Source organism: Pogona vitticeps, chromosome 3 (assembly GCF_051106095.1).
Source record: "Pogona vitticeps strain Pit_001003342236 chromosome 3, PviZW2.1, whole genome shotgun sequence".
In the NCBI taxonomy this organism is placed as follows: domain Eukaryota; kingdom Metazoa; phylum Chordata; class Lepidosauria; order Squamata; family Agamidae; genus Pogona; species Pogona vitticeps.
The window spans coordinates 80,059,027-80,084,169 of NC_135785.1; the positions used below are offsets into that span (position 1 = coordinate 80,059,027).

The 25,143-nt window shown below is 38.6% G+C and overlaps 1 protein-coding gene across 3 annotated transcripts in view; it reads left to right on the forward strand.

Moving 5' to 3' along the window:
- ADGRA1 (adhesion G protein-coupled receptor A1) overlaps positions 1-25,143 on the forward strand; it is a 453,957-nt gene that overhangs the window by 148,732 nt on the left and 280,082 nt on the right. For all 3 annotated transcript variants that reach the window (XM_078391268.1, XM_020795002.3, XM_020795003.3), the window contains exons 3-5: positions 7,855-7,926; positions 12,877-12,948; positions 24,827-24,898. In XM_078391268.1, coding sequence (XP_078247394.1) covers positions 7,855-7,926; positions 12,877-12,948; positions 24,827-24,898 — 216 coding nt within the window. The remainder of the gene's footprint in view (positions 1-7,854; positions 7,927-12,876; positions 12,949-24,826; positions 24,899-25,143) is intronic.

A 25,143-nucleotide genomic window follows, 5' to 3' on the forward strand; every position in this document is an offset into this window, starting at 1 on the left:
GATATGCTTCATTGATTATATGTATATTTGATTGGTTTCGTTTGCTTTTTAGCCACCTTGAGCTATTTTTTTTTTTGTCATGATAGGTACCACTATAAACCTAAATGGCTGGATGAAAGAAGGTCTGGCAAAGGAATTCCAAGGGAATTTTGCCCTTGGAAATTAGAAATCTATTTCTGAAATCCTCTTGCTTTAGCATAGTAAGCCACAACTGGTGGAGGTCCATTTGAATCAGTGGAACTTAAAGAGGAATTGACTCAGCAAATGCCTGCTGATTCAGTGAGCCTACTGTACTCCTTCTTATAGTTGTAATGAAAATTATTCAACCCCCTTTGCAAACCAATAAATCAGGTTTGTTGTCAGAATTTACAGACTTTCAGCATTTTGCAATGAACAAATGAAACAAAAGCAATTGAAATAGCTCAGCACAGTCAATGTTTCAAGCGGTTTCCCCAAATTCAACCGAAAATGTACTTAATGAATTCTGCATTAAATCCCTCAAAACAGTACAAATATGCTAAACAAGTGTTGTCTCAAGCATACTTGATACAACGAATCAACAGTTTTATTAGTTGCACGAGGTGTGCTTGAGCTGGAACCCATGAAATACCTGAACTGGCTAGGGGTTTGGTGAGTGTCACGTTTAAATGCACGTTAGAAATGAGGCTAAATCAAAGAATGGTCCAAAAAGTGAAGAGAAGAGATCATCACCCTTCAGAAGCAGGGAACAGGCTACAGAAAGGTAGCAAAGGCACTGAAGGCACTAGAGACATCCCTGGAAGCATACTTCGCAAGTTCAAAGTTGAAGGAACAGTGGTTACACTACCTGGACAAGACAGAAAAAGGAAGCTGTCAATGGCTGCAACCAGATTTCTGAAGGCAGGTTGAGAAAAAACCCTGAGTGAACTGCAAAAGACCTGCAAGCAAGACTTGGTGGCAGCAGGCACTGAGGTTTCAGTTTGCATAGTAAGACGCATACTACACACTGAAGGTTTCCATGCTAGAACTCCAAGATGTACACCACTACTGACCCCAAAACACCAAGAAAAGTTGGCTTCAGTATATTCAAAATCATATACATAAGCCACAGAGGTTTTGGGATTCTGTTTTGTGGAGTGCTGAAACAAAACTGGAACTTTTTGGCCAAATGGATCAGCAGTGTGTCTGGAGGAAGAAGAATGAAGCATATGCTGAAGGGAACACCCTGCCTACAGTTAAGCGTGGTGGTGGCTTGGTGGTGCTCTGGGGCTGCTTTGCCTCCTCTGCTACTGGAAACCTGCAGCGTGTGGAGAGCAAGAGGAATTCACTGAAGTATCAAGAAATCCTAGGAGAAAACATCATGCTGTCTGTGTGGAAGCTGAAGCTTGGATGTCATTGGACCTTCCAACAGGACAATGATCCCAAACATATCTCAAACATATCTCAACCACGGCTTGGTTGCAGAAGAAGTCCTGGAAGGTTCTGCAGTGGCCATCACAGTCACCTGACTTGAACCCCATAGAAAATTTCTGGTGGGATTTGAAGACGGTGGTTGCAGCACTCAAACCCAAGAATATTACTGATCTGGAGGCTGTTGGTCCTGAGGAATGGGCTTAGATTCCTCAGGAACTCTTCCAGAAGCTGGTGTCTGGTTATACATCTCATTTGCATCAGGTCATAACAGCAAAAAGATGCTCTACTAAGTACTGAAGATGCTTGCCATGAAGGGACTTAATAATTTTGGGACTGCAGATTTCATTAAAAATTGCATTTTTCAATTGAATTTAGGGAAACCACTTGAAGTATTCATTGTGTTGAGCTATTTCAATTGCTTTTGTTTGATTTATTCATTGAAAACTGCTGTAAGTCTGTAAATTTTGACAATAAACCTGGTTTGCAATGGGGTTTGAATAATTTTGATCACAACTGTAACCACGCTAAGCAATAGCCTATGTGATGGTCCAACCAAGTAACTTGCCTGGATTTCCCTTCTTCATGCCAATAGAAGGGGAGAGATATTTGTGAATGAGGGAGGACAGACTGCACTTTGATTGAAACAATTTGAGAGTGAGACGGAAAACTATATTTGGAACCTTAACAGCATTTCCTTGAAGTTCTGACGTGGAAGGAATGGAGTTTGGCTTTTTGCTGGAGTGTCAAAATTGTGTCTCGACATATATTTGTAAATAAGCGAATTATTACAAAACTCTTGCAAATGACTTTGTTCCAAAGAGAACGAAGAATCCTAGAAATTCTCATTGCTGAAAGGAGTATGGTGCCTGTAATGATATTATTATTGAATGAATGAATGAATGAATGAATGAATGAATGAATGAATGAATGAACTAATTCTCTCTGAATTTTATTGGGTCACATATTGGCTCTGTTACACCTCTTAACATGCCTAAAGTGTTGCATTAATTACTGACAAAGAAAATCATATCCACCAAGTACATAGAATATTCTGGATACATATATAAGACTCCTTTTCTCGGCTTTCTTTTTAAATATTTGGTTTTGTGTGTCGATATCCTAATTACAAGGGTAACTGGTAAGCAAGCCAAGGGCAACTGTGCCATCTGCCTTACCTTTTATAACTGTTATAAACGATCCAGCCATTCAGAACAATATTCTAAGACTGTAGCTTTTAGTTGTTGCTTTTCCAGCAAAGAAAGAAACTACAGGTCTTTGCTTATCATCCCCTAACTGCATATCTTACTGAGATTATTTCATAAACCTAAATGGGATCGTCATAATTTAATTTAGGTTCTGTTTCTGTCGGGAAAGCACATGATACCCACCATCAATTTAGAACATAGATTCATATTGATTGTGAGGCAAATGCTGACGAAAAACAAAACCCAAAGCAGTGAATTCAAGTGTAAAAAAGCTGTGCAACTATATGAAGTAACTTGGCCAAATTATTTTAAAGCAAGCCTGCTGGGCTGGATATACTGTAAAATGTGGTTGCTACATTGGGTGAGAAGTAACTAGCATTCAGTAGGCAGATTATTCTATATTTTCTAAAGCATTGGTATAATTTAATACAGTGATTCATGCCATCATTATTGGAAATCATTTTTAAACTATTTTGTGTCATGTATTTCAGTCCTGATTTAAATGTGAGACCAACAGAGTGAAAAGGACATACCTAACTATGGCCAATTGCACATATTTGGCATCCTGTTTAAATGGAATTGCCTCAGATATGCCTACACTGATAGAACACTAGTTCACAGCTCAGGTGAGCCTGATAAAAATACTAGGTGTGTGGAACAGCCAGAACCTGGAAATGTTACTCTTCTAAAGATTACAGCTTTCAGAATTCTGAAGCCTTCATGGTGACTGTGATTGTGGGGACTGTGATCCAAAAAAGTAAGAACAAGGAAAAAGCTGTGTGGTCCCCAAGATTACACAAATGTAAGAGTGGGCAAAACCTTTTATTGGACCATTAAAAATAATGGATAGTGCAGAAAAATTGTAGACAAGATTCCAAAAATCGATGAGAGATGTCTGTGATCCCAGATTCAGGTTTCAGAAGTCCTCTGGAGGGACCTTCCTCTTCTCTTCTCATGAGTGTGTTTAAAGGGCATGTTGGACTTGCTTCTATTCTTTCACAATCTTCTGTTTTTCTTCGGAATAGATGGGAAAGAAAGGAAGCTGTCTTAAATGTTCAAGTAACTGCAGTGCTGCGTATATAACTTGCCTTGACTTATTTTGTGCGTTTTTTTTCTTTCTTTTGTTTTCTGGGAGGTTATATGAGGTAAACCAAGGGCAAGAGTGGAGACAGTCCAGACAGCAAATGAACATAATGGAAAAGAGATGTTGTACAAGTAGGTCTCTCAAATATATGCAAAGTGGTGCACCTGTTGCTGTTTAGTAATAGTTTGTGCCTAAAACTGATCTTAAAACACATTCATTGTTCTCCCCACCCCACCCCAAGTTATTAGCACACCTTTCTGGTAAAAGTTCCTCTTTTGTGGGAATGCAAATCATATCATTGTTCATTCCATAATCATACTGCAAATCACAATTGATCTTGGAGCCCACTAAAAAGTTGACCTAGAGTTGGTTTAATAGGATTTTGTGCATGGGTGCAGATATCTCCATGGCTGACTGGGTGCTTCAGTATGGAAGGTAGGGGAGAAGGCAGTACTTTACGTAGGCAAAAACACCTACAATTCTCATCTAAATTTTTGTTTCTAATACAGTATTAACAGGATCAGCTTAGCAGTGAGAAGACAGACATCTGTCTTGCCCCTCACTGCTGCCACATTCCATCCAAAGCGAGAGAATACATACAAGAAACCATACATGTATGTCTGGTTAGTCTGTTGAAACAAAATCAGCAAGGGTCTGATCACACCTGAACAACTGACAAGTTTTATTTGGCAAGGATTTGTGGACTGCACTGGGTGATGAAGTTGTGGACTCTATAAAAGCTTATGCCAAATAAAGCCTGTTATTCTTTAAGGTGGTACAAAACTCTTCATGGTTTATGGTAAGAGTTACCATATTGCTTACTGTATGATAAGACCAGTTGTTAAAAATTAGCAGTCTCTCATCATGAGCGCATTCTTCACAATTTTTATTGGAAGTCCCGTTTTAAAAGAAAGCACACAGAAGCTTCAGCTGATCAGTCTGCACTCAGTCTTATCCAAACAGCTGAGAAGCTCTTTGTCCACCAAGTTCTACATAATAGAAACCAGTAACTTAAGTACCAGTAACTCATAAATAAGCCTCATTCAATTCATTGGGGCTTACTCCTGGTAGGTAGACAATTGCTCTATTAATTTTGTACTGTAGCATGAGAGATTACTTAGGAATTGGTAATGAACTTAATTTCCTGATTTGTTTTAGTTTTCATATTTTCTCTCATAATTCTGTTTTGTCCTGTTTACTTGAAAATCCTGCATGAAGATTTGCATTTAAATTGTACTCAATTTTGCTCTAAAATATGGTGGTTTGTACAACTGATCCCCTAAAGTACCTTTTTTTTTGCAGCTACTAAAATGCACATTTTGAAATCTGCAAAATTCAGAAAAGTACACAGTCTGAAGTATGAGCAGTTTAATCATGTTAGTTCATGAAGTACCAGTTACCTTAGCTGTTTCAAGAATGCAGACAAAGTAACATTCTTATTAGTCTATCAATGAACAAATGAAAATGTAAAATTCTATACATTCTGTGTTTTATTCAGGCTACTTAATCTTAATAACTTTTTAAATAAATCTATTTTAGTAATGAGTTTTTTTTAATACCCCGTGGAATAAAATATTTGCATTTGGAATTCAAAGTCTCTATAATATGAATAAGCTTGAACTGACCAAGCTTGTAAATGAGCCCATAAAAGTTGCTAGCCTGCAGTTTTCTTTACTAGCCTTATTATGAACAGAACAGAACTGAAAACAGGAGGATTATTGTTGTATACACCCAGAAGGTTACATTCACAACTTTATTTATTTTATATTATAAAATTACAGCAGCATATTTTAAACTATATGAACCAGACAAAAAGACATACACTAAGAGAGAGGATCTGCTTTGGGTAATGGAGATACCAGGATATGATAATTGCCAAAGGAAAATGAGTGGCTGCCAAAGTTCTCTTGGGTGGCTGGCTCAAGGCTTACCATTTCCTATTGAAGCCTGCAATACAATTTAATGCGGAAGGAGAGAATGGAAGGAAGTTTGCAAGTTCCATAAGCAAGGATTTTTGCAGACGGCAAGAATCAGAGAATTGATCCCAGATGAACAGTCACAGTGCCCAAAAACAGAAAAGGAAAAAAAAATCTCAAGGAGGATGGAATGATAGAATGCCAGCTCTTGATTTCCTTGCTACTTTGTTTTCATTTTTTTAGTTTTACAATGTTGGGCTATTCTGTAGGCCTTTGGGAAAGATCAGCTTGTATATCTAATAAATGGTGTCTGTAAGAAACTGGAATATGTGTGAATAGATTTTTTTATTCATAGGAAGGTAGTCTACCAGATGTACTCACACCCTTTTCCATAGGACTGACCTGTTCCACTGCGCATGTGATAGACATTTGTCTACCATGAAGGCATGATACTGTAGATGCCAGTCCTTGGGGGTAGTGCAAATGTTTTTATTGTTGTATCTGAATAAACCAATCAGTCCACTATACTAGGTAAGATCCATAGCTGTGGGTCACTTATGATATGGAAAGTTAGGATTCAAAAACTAGCATGGGCATAGGATCAGAGCTGGCTCACCCATTGCGTGTTGTAAAATGCAGACCTGCACTGCACCAGTGTACCAGAAGATGCAGCATCCATGACTTAGTGCTGTCAACTCTGACTACTACCTGATGTAATAGGGAAGACTCCAGAGGCTAAATCCAATTTAAGTCAATCGAAAATTCACTCTAATCAAAATCAATAGGATTTACATTAGTGTTGACTAACAAATCCCATTAATTTCAGTGGGTCTATTCTAGTTACAGAATTCTCTCCTCTTTGTGCAGTGGAGGACCAAGAGGTAATCCAACTGATATTCCAAACCAAAATATATCCACTAAATTATTAGATTTAATCACTCATCCATTCAGTTGATTGAGTCTAGCTGGGACAGTGAGTTGAATATAGTTACAAAAAGTCCTGGATGACATCTGGCAAGACGTGCCTATACTGAGGTTTACAGCATAGCCATTTTAATGTGGTATGAAAATAAGATTTCATAAATAAATGACATTTTCCTTTCTTCCTTCTTTTGTATCACTATATATAAGAGAGTTGTAGGCAATCATGTATCTGGTAGACACATAGCCAGCACTATACAGTAGATTGGCTCTGTCTGTTTTGTTTTCCCAAATATATGTTTTAGCTTCACATTTTGCAGTATCTAGAGTTATACCAATAAAGACCTACGTCCAGTTTACTCCTGCTTTGTCGTTCCTGTTTGGGCAATGGAAAACGTTAATGGAAAAATAGTAAAAAGAGTAATTTGGAATTTTGATGTGGCAATATGTATAGAATGGACGTTAGTATGTTATTGTTTCTCCTCTTCCCATTTAACCTCAATACCCCTTTTCCTTTTTGTCACCCCTTGTTAAATTAAAAAAAGAAAAGAAAACGTTAATGGACACTATATAAATATCTCTCCTGGAGCCTTCTTATAAAGATTAATGCTACTGAAATATTCTTAGGTCTTTATGGCTCCTGGTGATCAAAGAGAACACATATTTCTATAGCTCTGCAAAACTGCTCACATATATACAATTCTGCCATCTCTGTGTGCAATACTCTGTGTGCAAAAGTACTCTGTCTGCATACTCACAGTATGTTAGAATGAAGTGACACAGAAGTTACTATCAGTTCCTGGTGAGTGAGTGATTCAGACTTATTTCTGAATAATACATGGGAGAGTACACTATAAGTTGTTCTGGATGGTCATGATCAGTAAACACATTTAATGTTCTGTATGATCATGATCAGTAAACACATTTCCGTCCTTATTTCCCTCTCATTTATGGAATATTTTAATAATGCATTTTCTTTATGGCCAATAAGACTTCCAATATGGTTTCTGATTTAAGAAGAGAATGTGGCAGGAAACAAAGTTATGATGATGACGATTATGACGACTATGACAATGATGGTGATTACAACAACAACTTGCTATATTTATTATATCCCCTTTCTCGCTGTTTGTCCTCACATTTTCTGAGACAAAGAAAATGTTGCTTAAGCCAAAAATATTATCTCCTTCTTTACTTGAACTCCCTTATTTTTTAGCTTCAAAAATGCTAAAGCATTTGCAAACCTAGATCTGTCTCTCCCTGCCCTGCCTATGTATGAGACTAAAAGTTGTACATAAACTGATAATTAATTGCTCTTGCTATTGTGTATCTCCAGAGATCTGAAGAATAACTTGATTAGTACTATTGAGCCTGGGGCCTTCTTTGGACTTTCAGAACTGAAGCGTCTGTAAGTATTAATTCCATCTGAATTACCTTAGAAATAGTACTCATATTGACATTTCTGTCCTTGGGGAATTTGGAATATGTCATCAAGCAATTATAACATGTAGGACATATTATCTACAGTTTGGTCTTTTTTTCAGACTTCTTTCTATGCATGATTTATGATTTATTTGTACAAATAAGTATAATTTAATTCTTGTTTTTACCCTCAGCTTAATGAACATTTAAAATTAGCCTTGAAGGTTCAAGGAAACTATAGTTATGGATAAAGATAAATGTGTCTATACCTAAGAATTGATTAGTAATTTATAATCTCATATGAAAAGAAATGGTTCCATTTATTTTTCTTATTGAGACATGTATTTATCATAACTCCAGCTTTACTGGAAAGGAGAGAATAACCAATTTCTTTTTAAACTCCTTAAATTTACTGGGTTTTCATTGTACCTGATAAAAATCCTGTTTCTCTTCTTATGCATTTCAGTTATTTAAGTGCCAAAAATGAAATGGCTAAAATGAATTGTTAGTCTCAACTATATAATAGACTCATTAAATCCGTGGGACTTACACAGTGTTGACTTAAGATGTTCCATTAATTCAGTAGGTCTACTTTACATGGGACTAACAGTTGGATTTGCAGTATTCCAATATGCTTTAGAGTGCAGTTTAAATATGTGTGCTTAAAAAGTTCATTTAATACTGTGTTTTTCAGGTCAATAAACAATGCAATTATTTCTGTTTCAAAAAAGTCATGAATCCATAAGAAAGTTTGGGAACCTTGTCTATCTGTTGTATGATACATCAAAATAATTACAGCTAATATATGCTTTGCCTGAACATAACTTTGTTTTTGACATCATAATAATTGCACATTGCACCTCAGAGATTGAGCAGCTGAAGAATGGATGGAAGACAATAGCAATAAGAAACATGCCCTTTTCAGACTGATATACTTCTACTTAACTATAAATTGGGATGCTAATGAATCAGTCATACAATATTAGTAAGGATTATGCACATATCCAAGCAGATCTGCCCTGTGAATTGGGAATGCAATTTGAGTGATCCAAGACATTGAAAACACAAATGTGCTGTGATGACAATTGAATCTTATAGCTATGGAAATGATATATTGGAATAACACAACCCTGACCTCTTGTGGGGAGAATGGGAAAGCTGTAATAGCAATGATGCAATATAATTCAACGGCATGCCTCAGAATGGGGGAAAGTAAAGGTCATAAATGGACTGAAGATGCTGCAACAGGTGCTGTAGAGAAATACATTTTAAATATCACTTCTCTGGGCTTTGTGAATATGTGTTTCTAATTACTAATTAACCAGACCTATTAATTATGTCTAACATTATGTGAAACATCCTAAAGGCAATACATAAATGGGGAAAATACCATCTCAAGTTTATTTCTAAACCCTTGTGGGTTTTGTTTGAGAAGAACAGATTATATTGGCTGCCCTATGGAATATGATTAAGAAGTAGAATATTACATTGTGGAGGAAGGCCCTTTAGTTCACTGGTTGGGGGCCACAAAAAAGAACACAGAGTGAATCTTAGTAATATAACTATAAACTTTATCATTTTTGAAAGCAAGGTGGCCACTAACATACACACAGACTATCTAGATCAGGGGTGTCCAACCTTTCACCTTCCCTGGGCCACATTAGAAGATGAAAATTTGGTTTGGGCCGCATATAAATTTGGTTTGGGCCGTATGGGGAGCAGCCCTAGCCATCTTCCGCAGCCCTGCTCCAAGCGTGCTTACCGGCAGATGCAATCTCAGACAGCAGAGGCTGCCAGCTTTGACTCCGGTAGCTTTATGGGGCCGGGAGGGGGTCCACCTATTGACGGGGATGGCACAATGCAGTCACACAGCCCCCTCTCCCCTCCCCTCCCCTCCCATTCCTTCCTTTCTTCCCTCTCCCCCCCAACATTGTGATGTGCCCGAGCCACATTCCGGCCGCAAGCGCCGGCAGTGTAACTTGAAACTTTGGAATTTCTTTTTTTAAAAAAATTGCACTGGGCCGCATTATGAGCTGACCTGGGCCGCAGGTTGGACAAGCCTGATCTAGATAGTGAATCTTGCTGAATAATGAAAGAGTTTACTCTTTTATAGCTCCAGGTGGAAAGTTCCAAAGTAACAACTGAGCATATGCGGGCAACTTCAGCTGATAAATGCTGCAGCCAAACTGCTGTCTACCACTGGTTATAGGGAGCATGATTATTACAACAGCTTCACTAGCTGTCACTCTGTTTCCAGGCCCAATTCAAAGTACTGATTATTACCTATAAATTTCTATACGACTTGGGTCCAGGCTATTTGAAGGGTCACATCACCCCATTTTAGCTTTTAAGATCTTCTGGGGAAGCCCTTCTCTTGTATTCAAATACCTTCCTAAGCTTATTTGGTGAGGAAACAAAGGAAGGCCTTCTCAGTTTCTGCTCCCAAGCTTTGGAATACAGTGCCCCAAGATACCAGATTGGTCCCCTCCCTCTTGTCCTTCTGTCATCAGGCAAATATCTCCCTCTTCTGACAGGCTTTTAAGCAGTAAATTATCTAAGGAATGCTGGTTTTAACTTACAGATTTTTAAATGTTTTTGAATTGTTTTTATAGTTTTTTTAAAAAAATCTTAATATATATTTAATTGTTTTTTAAATATGATATTTTAATGGTATTTTTAAGTCTATTATTTTATCTGTTGCAAGCCACCTTGGGTCCCCTATGGGAAGAAAGGTGGTATATAAATAATGTAAATAAATAAATGCTTAAATAACACATTGACTGAAAAGCAACTACATCTTTGTTAGGCTGTTTAGACTAATGTTTTATCTATTATAACACCTCTGTTTGACCTGACCTAGTGAATAAACACTTTCCAGATCCGCTATCATGCCCAGTTATGGACACTTCCACATTTCTCTCTCTCTCTCCCCCATCACAAACATAACAAGATCAATAAATGTCCTTTATATATATTTAGAAGGTGCAGTTGGTGCTTAGAGGCTGCTTCAGTATGATACTTCTCTCCCCCACCCTCACCCCAGTTCTCTCATATAATTCCCATGGAGTATATAGTAAGCAGCTGAAGCTAATATAACACAGACGTCTGTAAGTGACATAAGGCTTCATGAGTCAGTTAGAAAAACCACAGGCTGCCAAGTCTACATAAAATTAACAATTTGATTTGGAAAACTCCTCTCTGGCTGACTGCATTGTAACAGTTTAGTATCTGCAATAGCAGCCTAAGAGATTGCATGGATTAACACAAAATGATGTCTACAAGGAAAAATAAACCAGAATATAGGCCACATGTCTGCTGTTTTGCAAGATCAATTTCATGAGTCAACATTTTGGTATAAATATTTACAGCAAAAAATGAACACCAGATTTGTGTGACATGAGGTAGATTTGGTCTGAAAAAGGAGGCATGTGAAAGCAGACTGTTGTTCTTCCACTAATATTTCATTAGAAACAACTGTTAGCTCTACACAACATGTTGGTTGGGTAAATAGACCTTACTGAAGAAGCTTTGCCATCTGTTTTTGTAAAATTCTTACACATGAAACGCAATAAATTTGCAAGTTTCAGTTTTAATCAGTATTCACTGTAAGAACTTTATTAAAGACGTACAGTAATTATTCCAGGATTTTGCCCAATTGCCAAATAGCTTCTCTGTGTCAATTTTGCATTGCATATGTGCTTTGTATTTATAGTTTTGTATTTACTTCTATGATAAGTGTCTGCATTGATTGACAGCTGTGGGGGATGTGCACCAGGAGTGACTGTTATGACAGTTGAGGAGTGCAAAAAAAAGTTTATGAATGGAGCTGTGAGATGCTTCTTGGCTGGTGAAATTCTACTTCTACATAAGGAATATGTGTGCAGGAGGGAGGGAGAATTTTTATTAGAAAATGAGAGAGGGAGAAAGTGTGTGACTCAGAATGAGCTGTTAGTGAGTTGTGTGTGTTGGAATGAGGTCTGATTCTGTGAAAAGGCTGTGTATAATAAGACACTGAATGAAAGTGTGGTCCTATTTCGAAAACTTTCCATCTACGCTGCAATCACTACCCTGTGTAACATTTTTTTCTGTACCGTTTCCAGTACCAGCCTTCCTGCCTGCCCTGGTTATTTGTTGTTTATAAGTTGTAATTTCAAGTGTTCCTATTGCCACTCTCCCTATTCAGTGGCCTCTTCAATGCACACGTCTTATAGTTGCTTTATTAGATAATTCATGGATATGTCTCTGAATAGCACCTAAATTAGTATTGAACTAAGGGTTAAGTACTTTTCAACAAGCAACTTTCATCCCTAACCCTGGAAGATCTTCAGTTCAATGTGTTCAGACTCAAAGTGTGAAACACATATTTTTACCTTGAGCTTAGTCTGACTGACTTTCCAGAGAGCCAACGCTATACAGGTGTTGCACAACCCCAGCAAGGAGAAAATGCTTAGAGGGGAGAGCCTGTTCTTCCCCTCTTCTGCTGTTGTGCTCTTTAACACTGAAGAGGATAAGTTTCTGCTCACATGTAGGCACTATATGCAAACAAATGTCTTGGAAAATCTGGGTTCTTGCTCACTTATAGAGTCTACATATCATCAGAACTGTTCTCTTCTGTTCTGATATGGAAACCATGAAGACCATGTACTGTAGATGGTGGGGTCAGAGCCTGCCATTCTACTCTGTGTTTTCCTCCTTGTGCTGATTAATGTATGGACAGAGCTACAGAATGTTGGTGGAACAGAAAATAAACATGGGAGAGACCTTGTTGAATACAAATAGCTGTGGATATCCATAAGTCTTGAAAATGGACTGGGAGGGGTATTTTGCTGCCTCCATTTTATTAAGGTAAAATGCTAGTCAATCTGTCCATGAGTTTATCTTTTATTTTCCTCCATAGTTAATGCTTGCTCTTTTTCTCTCTTTTGTTTTGTTCTAGGGATCTTTCTAATAATAGAATTGGATGTTTAACACCTGAAGTCTTCATTGGCCTTAAAAACCTTCATAAATTGTGAGTATGGTATTTTTAAAGCTATGAAAATCATACCAATTTTTAGAAAATGTAATACCTTTTCAGGAAAGTTTTCTTGGTGTGTGAACGTGACTGGCTGTCAAGTACTTCCCATTCACTCTGTGTTGGTTTCCTGTGTGTTCCATGCATTGCAAATTAGATCATCTGTATTTTGGCTTCAAAGAGGGCTTCAATCCACTTAAGACTCTTAATATGCCATCTTTTATTTTGATGTAGAAATACATTCAATTCTCTATTACAGTGATAACTTCCCTTCTGGGAGGGACCATGGGAATCATCTAAGCATAATCTTCCACTTTCCAAAATGTTTCCCTCAATATCTGGAAGTTGAGTCAAGGCAACTGGACCTCTTCCTTGTTATGTTGAAATGTTTCACTACTCATTCAAGTAGCTTCTTCAGTCGTTTTCCTTCTATAGTTTGAATTTGCTTAAAGTCTAATTTCTAGAAGCATTTTTCAAACTAACTTTCCCCGGAGAGCATACAACAGTGGTTTCCAGTTGTCTGATTGTCCTGCTGGCTAGAATATAAAATTGGTCAGTGTGACTTGAACTCCGTGCAAGAGGGGGAATTGATTTTTGTCCTTCAAATGCTTATTACACTTTGGCTGAAATCCTGATGCTCTTTTACACTTATGGAAGGCAAACAGTATAACATTTAGTGTCTTCTATTTGCAGTTAATAAGTTGTCACTGGGACTCTTGAGCATGTGTCAAATCAGCAGTCATATGCTCGCAAGAACCCCAGTAAAGACTTGCTGATTGCCAGCTAGAAACAATTGAACGTTATGCATTTGCCTTCCACGTAGCTTCCCTAGCAAAAGAAATCTGTGTAAAAATAGCCAAAGAATTACTTGTTCTGTACAGGGAACAGGTTCCCAGCCTTGCCTGCCAAAGTTGGCTAGGGCCTCTGGAATTGTAGTCGAAAAACCTTGGGGTCCAGATATAGGAATTATGTCCTAGAAACCAGCCCTTCATTGGAGATGTGTGGGTACTTTCCCCTACAAACAAGGGGAAGTGCCTTTCCTCAGAAGTATAGCAATGAATAGTACTGTTGAGACGCTATGTTTTACATGTTTAATAAAAAATGTATCCATGAGAATCATATTGGTGATTTACATGTGCACAGGTGAAATTGTGTACCTTGTAATGGCAAACATTGCTAATTAATGAGATGTTAGTTTTATTTATTTTATTAGATCTATACCCCGCCCATCTAGACTGGGTCTACTCTGGGCGGTATTACAAAATTTAAAAACAATATAACCAATACATATGTAAAAATCCAAGATGTAAAAATGTAAATATTAAGATGCAGCAGGAGGGAAAGCCTGCCTGAATAACCATGTCTTTATTTCTAAAGACACACACAGAGGGAGCCAGGCGGATCTCTACGGGCAAGTTGTTCCAGAGGCGAGGGGCCACTGCTGAGATGGCCCAGTTCCTCGTTCTTTTCTTCTGGGCCTCCTGCAGCATTAGGCCCCTCAGTCGCCCGGCCTGGCTGGAACAAGTGTCTCTGGCAGAACTGGGTGGGAGAAGGTGCTCTGCCAGATATTGAGGTCCTAAACCATTTAGGGCTTTATAAATAATCATAAGAACTTTGAAATCAACACGAAAATGAATGGGTGGCTAATGCAAGGCAGCCAGCATGGGGGAAATATGTTGGTGCCTCTTCACCCTAGATAGAAGTCTGGCCGTGGCATTTGTACCATCTGAAGTTTCTGCATCAATCTCAAAGGCAGCCCCACATAGAGCGCATTACAGTAGTCTAATCTTGAGACGAGCACATAGACCAAAGTGGTGAGCACCCCCACATCAAGATAGGGACACAGCTGGGCTATCTGCTGAAGGTGGAAGTGTGTGGAATGGACCACTGACAACACCTGGATCTCCAGATGTACAACCAAGATGTGAACCTTACTCTTGGTGGTAAGAGTCACCCCCCCAAAAAAAGAGAGGGAGTTTCCCAGACCACTGAAGTCTGGGGCACCCACCCAAAGGACCTTCGCCTTGCCCAGATTCAGCTTCAGTCCGTTCTCCTTCATCCATTGCTGAACAGCCCCGAGGCAGCACTCAAGGGATGAGACAGAATCCACTGTTGTTGGAAAAAAAGGAGATGTAGAACTGGGTATCATCAGTTCCATTCCTGATTGTGTGCCCATCATGAGAAATAGAACCAGCAGCCATTAACTAACAGCTATTCACTTCTATGCCTTATGCAATTTCACATATATGCATAATTCTCAATGCCCAGAATCCATATTCATTGGATTCTGGGCAATGAATTTAACATTGATGTTAAAATGAGCAAACTGTTTAAAATCTCTGTGATAGACTGTAGAAGATACAGGTCTCTCAATACTTACTACAGTGGTAGTGGCTCATTGGAAAAACTGCATATCCTGTGGAACTTACTGGCAGGGATAAGGACTTGAGTTGTGGGATTTGCTGTCAAGTCGGATTTAAGTTGTACCATTGACTCAACTTGGACTCGATTAAGATCTTTTCCCCTCAGTGATTTGGACTTGACTTGTGACTTGGAACCCCCTCCCTTTTTCCTGGGGGGAGAGAAATCTTGTTTTTAATAGGGACTCAGATTTGGGGCTTGGGGCTCAGGACTTGGTACCAAAAACTGTGACTTGGACTTGGGACTCAGACCCAAAGACTTGCCAACATCCCTGCTTACTGGAGCACTGGTGAGTGAAGGAAGTAGGGACAAACTTCTGCATCTCCCTGTTCCTCCATTGTTAAATCTTTTAAGGGAAGACTTTTCCCCCCCAGATTGGCGAGGAAAAGGTGTATGTCTTCTGAAAGTCAGGATGATATTTAAAAAACATTCTGGGTGGTTTCTGGTTTGATGGAAGTTAGATTAGGCATCCTTCAGTCTCGAGAGACTATGGTAACGTGCTCTGAATAGAGAACTTGGAACAGCATTTAGTGTGGCTGAGAAGGCCAATTTGAGAGTGACAATCCCTTCCACACTGAAGACAAATCCAATCTGTCCCCTGTCCAGCTCCCTGATGTTGCTGCTTTTGTGACTTCCTCTTTGCCTCGGCCTGCTGGACAAGGGTCTCTTCAAAATGGGAGAGGCCATAATGCACCGCCTGCCTCCAGGCTGAACGCTCAGATGTCAAGGTTTCCCATCTGTTGAGGTCCATCCCTAAGGCCTTCAGATCCCACTTGCAGATGTCCTTGTATCACAGCTGTGGTCTCCCTCTGGGGTGATTTCCCTGCACTACTTCTCCATACAGGAGATCTTTTGGAATCTGACCGTTAGCCATTCTCACAACATGCCCAAGCCAATATAGATGTTGCTGTTCCAGTGATGTATACATGCTAAAAAATTCCAGCTCATTCTAGGACTACTCTATTTGGAACTTTGTCCTGCCAGGTGATGCCAAAATTGTGTCACAGACAGCGCATATGGAACGTGTTCAGCTTCCTCTCCTGCCATGCACAAAGGGTCCAGGACTCACTGCAGTACAGGAGTGTGCTCAGGACACAGGTTCTATAGACCTGGATCTTGGTGTATGCCGTCAGTTTCTTATTAAGTCGTATTCTCTCTGTGAGTCTAGAGCACATGATAGCTGCTTTGCCAATGCGTTTATCCAGCTCGACATCTAGGGAGAGAGTGTCAGAGATCGTTGAACCAAGGTACATACATTATTATTATTATTATTATTATTATTATTATTATTATTATTATTATTATTATTATTATTATTATTATTATTATTATTATTATTATTATTATTATTATTATTATTATTATTAATAATAATAATAATAATAATAATAATAATAATAATAATAATAATAATAATAATAATAATAATAATAATAATAATAATAATAATAATAATAATAATAATAATAATAATAATTTATTGTCATTGTAAGTATATACACAGTATACCCATACAACGAAATTCACAGACACCCAGAGACCAGACACAAAAGTACCTTGATGGACGTAACCTGGCTCATTTCTGAGCTAATCAGATTCATGAGCATATCAGATGGGGAACTTAGACACCAAGGACTGAGTATGAGATGGTGATGAGACATTGGCATCAATAAAAAGGGCCTGCAGTAGTGCGGAAGTGGTGACAGGTAGGGGTAATAAATACCCCTTGCTTATCCATTGGGCGAGTCCCTGGCCCCGGATTCCCACTGTCTCACAGACAGCAGGAACCCGGCCTGCCGCTAATAATAATAATAATAATAATAATAATAATAATAATAATAATAATAATAATAATAATAATAATAATAATAATAATAATGATGATGAGAACCATTAAAATTGCCCAGAATATCATCGGGCTCCAGCTACCAACCCTGGATGACATCTTCACATCCCACTGTCTGAGGAAGTCACACAGCATCCTGAGAGACTCTTCCCATCCTGCTTATAACTTTTTTGAACTGTTACTGTCTGGCAGAAGATATAGAACAATTAAGACTCGGACCACACATTTTCTAAATAGTTTTTATCCTAGAGCTATAATTGCAATTAATAATGAGCTTAAAGACCACCAGTAGTGAATAATTAGTTGGACTGTGTTACTTGGCCTGAGGTGTAGATGTTTGTATTTTTAGTGGGGGATTTCTAGTGGGTGGGGAGTGTTTGGGGAATGTTATGTGTGTGCATGTGTCTGGTCTTATTTATTTATACAAATATATTTGTAATAATAATAATAATAATAATAATAATAATAATAATAATAATAATAATAATTATTATTATTATTATTATTATTATTATTATTATTATTATTATTATTATTATTATTATTATTATTAGACTGGATATATCTGATGATATGCCACTAAATGGAAGAGATCTGGAACAGAACCTAGAAATAATTTATTAAAAATTAATTTGTTACCCTAGTTGGTTAAATGTTTGAGTAACAAATTTGAGTCAGTCTTTAAAATGGCAAACAGCAAGCATGGAGGTAAAGATGGATGAAGGCTTATGCACAATAAAAGAACCAGACTGAGCAGCTCTAAAATAAATAAATAAATAAAAGAGTGGTCACACTTGCTGATGATCAGTTACTCAAGGGCATTTGGTTAGCAGCACCAGGCTGCTACTTAGCCTCTTAATTCCTCTGAAAGCAGTAAGGGTATATTTCGTTTTTCATACATGGCTTCTCCATTTTGGCTTTATTTTTGTTAAATAAATCCTGACATGGTGTAATATGGACCTGGCATGGTGTAATATGTCATGTTGTGAGGGTTTGGATCGTGGGGCCTCCCTGTTTCCAAATAAACCATGAGTCATTTTTGAATCAAAAGAAGGGTCTCTGTTTATTAACTCTGGTAACGGAACGGTAACATCAACAGGTTTCGTCATGAACTTCTCTTCTGTGATGAACAGCTCTCGCAAGGGCGACCACATGTCGGTTTCGAAGGGGTTCAAAGACTTAAGTTCCCATGGTCCCGCCAAGATTGGCTCAGGCTCTTGGGTTCCATCTTCATTTCCCTCTGTTATCAGTAACGGGAGGGTTTCCTCATCCCCTGTTCATCCACACAGAGGGGATCCCTCTCCCGATTGGGTATCCCACAGTCCAGGTAACACCCCATCTTCCTCAGCTCCTCCATATGCCGTGCTCGGCAAGCCACCTCCTCCCTTTCTGGAGCTTCTTTCTCCTCTCGAAGTCGACGCCACCACTCACGCGTCTCTGACTCACCCCAATAGGATGGGCACTGAGGCAGTCCCTTTCTTCTTCTATTTTCAGTCTCCTGTTTGGGCACTTTGACTTGTTCCCAGCGTCCAGTCCAAGGATCTTGCAACCATATTGTCTCCCAACCCCCCGGTATATTGCCCTGGTCCATATTTATATCTCCACCACAGACTGCCCCCTTTCTTGTTTTCCTGCCCTCTCCAGTTCGGTCTGGGTAGAGATGGTTAATCCCTTCATACCCGTCTCTAAATCCTGGGTATCTACTCCTCGGTGCACCCTCCTAGGTGGGGTAGGAGGTGGAGTGGTCTGCATCCCCTTAGACGCCTTGGGGAGAGACGGCACTCCTACTAGGACTTCTTGGCCCAGGTCTCTAGCTCCATATATGTATTGTTGTTCATCTGAAGTTGCATTTACCTAATTTTCAGATCTGCTAATAACTAGATGGTTTTATTATGTCCTGACACATAAAACCATAGAATTCAAAGAGGGTGTACTTTCTTTTTTCACATTATAGCAGAATTTCATCAGTATACAGCTTGTAATAAATACCCTAGGATTTAGTGACACAGAAGTCCTCACATACTGAAGGAGGCAGTGCGATCATGGGGCCAAGATCTTACCTCTGACCAGTATCTTCATGGTGAATGCAGGCATCAGAAGGTTAGGGAGGCCTACTTGCTGAGATGTCTACATTTGTAGTGTTGCAGGCTCAGACGTTCATGCTTAATGCATGGGCATTGGGAGGTGATCATAATTAATGAATAGAGAGCAATAATATATATAGTAAAACACCACCCTACAGATCATGGTAGGTGATTTGTAATGATGGCTCCAGAAATAAGGTTGGCAACTTTGGCTTTTGTTACCATTTCATCTGGCTGAGATTTTTATTAAAAGAAATATTTTTCATGTCTCATATCTTTTTTTCAGAACTAGTGCCCAACTCTGAAAATTTTATTGTACACAATTTGAACATTGTATGTTTTTGGTCATCTGTCTGACTGTCTCTCTCTTTCTATCTGTTCATTTTTCTCTGATTTTAATTTAATACTTACATTATGTATGATTATCTCCACTACGGACATTTACTGAAATGATTCACATTTGATGAGCTGCTCATGTTTTAAATGTGATTATATTTGGCACATTTTAAGGCAGTACATTTTCCATTTTGTTTTTGGATTATTATTTCTCTGTCATTTTGCTTATTCTAAGATTTATTTATAGCTTTATTTGATTTATATACCACCCATCTAGCCAAGGACCTCTCCAGGCAGTTTACAACATGAAACAAAACTAAGCAACAAAGCAATAAAACATCCTTATCAATTTAAAAATAAATACATCATACTACATCATAAGTTGGCAGTGATGAAATAAATGTGACAGATTAGAATGATGATGATATAAATTTTTGTGCTACAGCCTATTACAAGTTCTTTCTAATTTCTTTGTCCATGATAAAGGTATTTTTCTTCTCTCCCACTTTTGCATCTGGACAGAGTCATCCCTTGGAACTGTTTCAAATTAGTTGTCAAAGACTTTAAATATACTTGCTCTTAAGAACATAATGTAGACCACCTGACAGCCCACTGTGAAGAATTTGCATGGCACTTTGCTGACAAAGTTTTGCAAACCTCCTCTGATTTAAACAGTACAGTTAACACAGGTCCTATGGATGTAACTGTGGGCCCTTCTTGTCCTGCAGTAATGGATGTGTTTCAGTTTGTGCTGTCTAGAATATAAACAGGATCTCTAGAGAGGTAAGAGACGCCACAGATATACTGGACCCTTTCCCTTCCTGGCTTATAAAAGCAGCCAAGAACAAGGACTGGCCAGATGGGTAATGAGAGTAGTGAATGCATCCTTGTAGCAAGGCAGGATTCCGGCATACCTAAAGGAGACAACAGGAAGATTACTACTGAAGAAGCTCTCCTTGAATCCTTATGGCGCGCACCCCCAGTGTCCCTAGTTTGTTTCCCTCAAACCCAGGTCCACCTTTGGACACTACTTGCTTATTGCTTCTTTCACCAAGTGCCACCAATGGATCTTGATCCACTATTTACCATAGATGTTGCAAAGACACATGTATTAAGATATAATTGATTCTTTATTATTTTGTTGTTAAATTGCATAAGTATTAATCATAGATGTTTTATTACATTGCACTCATCGCTTGGGTATTAAACAAGTTTCTTTATGGGCATCACTTTTCATATTAATAACTGTTAATCACTGGAATACTATCAGATGACTGTCTATTTATTATACTTCTATTTATTTATTTTATTTATTTATTTATTGGACTTATATACCGCCCCATAGCGCTACAAGCACTCTCCGGGCGGTTTACAATTTTAATTATACAGGCTACACATCTATCTTTTATTCTTTAATCCATAAACCAACTATACCACATCAACTTTCCCTTCTCTCTCATTAAAGCTCTCTAAACCTCTCTTCTCAATCTCTCTCCGTCTCCCAACTGCCTCTAACTGTCCTCTTGACTCCGCCCTCCTGTCCTCTCATAGGCTCCAGCTCTAGAGTGACACATGATGGGACATGGGCATTCTGCCACACCTACCAACTAAATAATTGCCAGTCATTCTAAACTGAGCTCTGAGGATTCTTGTGTATAGACTGTCTAGCTCCATTTCAGCTTGCCCTCTTTTGAGAAGGAGATGGCTTTAGTTGCCTTTGTGCATGATCATGCTAGGAACTGTATGGGGAAGTGTGTCTCTGTTGCTTCTGTTAGAGGCTTTCAGTACCACTAGTCATGACATCCTTTTGTGCTGTCTCTCTGGAATGGGACTTGGAGAGACTGATTAACAATGACCGTGGTCCTCTCTGCAGGAGAGTGCTCAGACACAGTGCTGAGAGAATCCTGTTCAACACTCTGGTCATCCCCCCTGTGGGATCCCCCAGTGTTCTGTTCTGTCTCTCACGTTATTCAACATATGTCCGAAAACATTAGGAAGGATGATTCAGAGTTTTGGGTTTTTTTGCCACAACTATGCTGATGACACTCAACCTGTTTTGGTTTTAGACAAGTACAGTATCTTATGTCAGTAATGAACTGGTTGAGGACAAAAAACCTGAAGCTTAATCAATACTAGACACAAGTGTTCCAGGTCAGTCAAAAGGTAGATCATGGAGTAAGGATTGTACTGGATGGCATCACATTTCCCCTAAAAACACATTTTGCAGTTTGGGTCACTCCTGGATTTAGCTCTGAATCTGGATGCCTAGGTTTTGAGAATGGCTTTGGACTGTTGAAGCTAGTGTGCCAACTACGTTCTTTCCTTGAGATGTGTGACAGGCTACAGTGATACATGTCTTAGGAGGCAGTTACATTGGTCATTTACCCAATTTGCATCGGATGAATTCAAATTAAGCGGCCCAGAGTAGACTTCAGTCTAGATAGGCGGGGCATAAGTAAGTAAGTAAGTAAGTAAGTAAGTAAGTAAGTAAGTAAGTAAGTAAGTACGTACGTACGTACGTACGTACATACATACATACATACATACATACATACATACATACATGGAATAGAGCTAATGTGGGGAGGCCCATTTTGTAGTATAGTAGCCTGTTTTAAGTGGAGAAACGGCATTTTTTGTTTCACCAGCAGGGGTGGCTTAAATTTGCTCTGAACAGCATCACTTTTCTTCCGTCTGCTGTGTTTGATCATCTGATCCAGAGGCAAAGAGGCACTCATGAGGGTGTCATTTCCCCTCAACTTAGTGTCCCTTGTCTCCATGCAGTATTTATTTTAAAAAAATAAAAAATAAAAAACGTTCAAGAAGTGCTGCAACAGAGAATCACTAGGTCACTTATTTATTTCTTTGTTTTTGTAAAAATAAATGAAAATTGCCAATAAGCACTTTGAGAAGGGCAGCTTTTCACTTTCTGCCTGTGCCCCTACTGCAAACTGTGTGTCATGTGGACAGTGATTTCACCTGTGGAAACTCAATTTTGAAAAACTGTGGATCACAGTGGAACTAAGCATATTTTCCCAGGGTGCAGTCACACCTTAAGTTACAACTTATCTGATTTACCACAACACACTCTATGTAGGCCTGCCTTTGAAGAGTGTTCAGAAACTTCAGAGATGCAAAATGCTTCAGCTAAACCCCCTGATCAAGTTGGTTTTTGAAAAATTGAACCCAGTGTTACCAAGCTGTTTCCAGACCTGTGTTCAGTGTCACCTACAGGAAGAGGAACCTATCCTTGCTCCAGGGTTTTCCGAAAACTTACTTCAGTGAAAATGTATTTAGCTTGCATTGTTCAGTTAAAACTATTCAGAGTCAACTCTCCTTATTATGTTTTATCTTTCATTGCTTGAGCCTGAGACTCAACCAACCCTGTATCATATAAGCGTTGAAAATGCCTGTTAAATCTCATGGATAGTTTGCTTTATAGTGAAAATGTTCTTTTAGCCCTTTAAACCGCAGCACAATTCAAACAACTTAAAATTTCATGTCATCTTGTGTGTAAAATACTGCGGTTTTGGAACTAGGTAGATTTTGCATCATTTATCCACAAAGAGATTACTGTAATTGGAGGCTTTGTTGTTATTATCTGGATTTTGTTGGGTGGATGGTTTCAGAATTCTAAGGAGGCAGTGAAGGATGACATTCATTGCTCATATTGGTCAGAGAATATTTTTCAGGTGAAAGGGCACATGAGTTTAAGGATGACTTCAGTCCTCTTTGTCCATGATAAAGATGTAGTGATATGAGCTCCATATTTAGCCCTCTTGTCTCTCCTGGTGATCATTCTGGAGGGTTTTTTGTCTCTCTCTCTCTCTCTCTCTGTGTGTGTTTGTATTAAAGACTTAAAAACAGCAGTGATGAGGTAAGTAGATGGAACTAGTTCTGAAGCAAAGGGGTTAAAACTCTCCCTTAATCTTTCCCATTTGTTCTTCCTTCCACCATGACAAGAAAGAGAGAGAGAGAGAGAGAGAGAGAGAGAGAGAGAGAGAGAGAGAGAGAGAGAGAGAGAGAGAGATGTGTCAATATTGTGCATGTGGGTTTTTTTTCCTCACTGTGGCTAATAGATCCTTGAGGGTAAAATCTGAGCATGGGAAAAATGAAGTGGGAAGAGTTAACCCCTCCTCTGGACAGCACCACACGCCAGTCCACGTTAGTCCTCCATAAAAATGCTTTTAATCTTTCCTTTCCTTTCCTTTTAAATTGGAGTGTGTGGTTGTCCATGAGCAATCCATCCACTTGAAGTAAAAGGAATTGCAATGAATGGGAAAGTGCATTAATGTGTAGAGCAAAGCTGTTCTTTAAAAAAAATCCTTATATCCTCTTCTTTTCTCTTCGTGGAGGATAAGACTTTGCATGGCTAGTAGTTATTAGCTGTGTTATCTGCAGTAATAGAGACAGTATGTCTATGAATACCTGTTATTGGGGAACAAAAGTAGAAGGGCACTGCCTGGGTGTTAGTTGTCCCTCAAGCATCTATTTGTCATCCCGGTTTGACTATACTGTATATATAGTCAAACTGGGATGAGAAATTCATTGTTATATCTATACATTTATTTATATATACTGTATGGTTTGTTCAGTTTCACACTCTACAAAAGAGAAGACTGATAAAAGTTAAATTGACTATAAGCTAGCATAACTGATATAAAAGTAGAATTTTGCACATGTGAGAGATCAATCCACCACCATATAAATATAGCGGTGAGTAGAGCCTGATATGATCTCTGCTGGAGGAGCACCAAAGACCTCTTCAACTCTAACATTCCATTCCCCCAATGGACAAATAAATGCTTGAGGGACAACTACCACCCAGGGAGTGTCCTACTTTTGTTCCCCAATAACAGGTATTCATAGACATACTGTCTCTATTACTGCAGATAACACAGCTAATAACTACTAGCCACTACTAGTTAAATATTATGACTATATACAGTCAAACTGGGATGAGAAATTCATTGTTACATCTATACATTTATGTTAAACTTCTAGATGAGAGTATATATAGATTCTCATCTAGAAGTTTAACATAAATGTATAGCTATAGCTATGAATTCTTCATTCTGGTTTGACTATTTAAAAGATTTTATTACTAAGAACAAAATAAAAGTTAAACAGTTCAAAATGTCTTTCATTAAATGGTGTTTTTTTACAATAATTGCTTTTTTGCCCTTAGGAATTTATCAGGGAACATTTTTTCAAGTCTCATGAATGGAGTTTTCTCTGAGCTGTTAGCTCTGAAAGCCTTGTAAGTATGTCTGGACTGTGTGAAATATGTGTTGACTTTGTATCATCTGTGCGTGCACATATGCACACACACACATGCGCACACACATACATGTGATGTGGTGCGCACGTGTGTGTGTGCGCACACACACTCTTTTGTGTTCAGCTTCATTGTTATCTTGATTTTCAGGGCCTTATGTTCCCTGAAAGTAATGTTCATTTTTATGTACATTTTGTAAAACACATTCTATTTCTTTTTCTGCATGC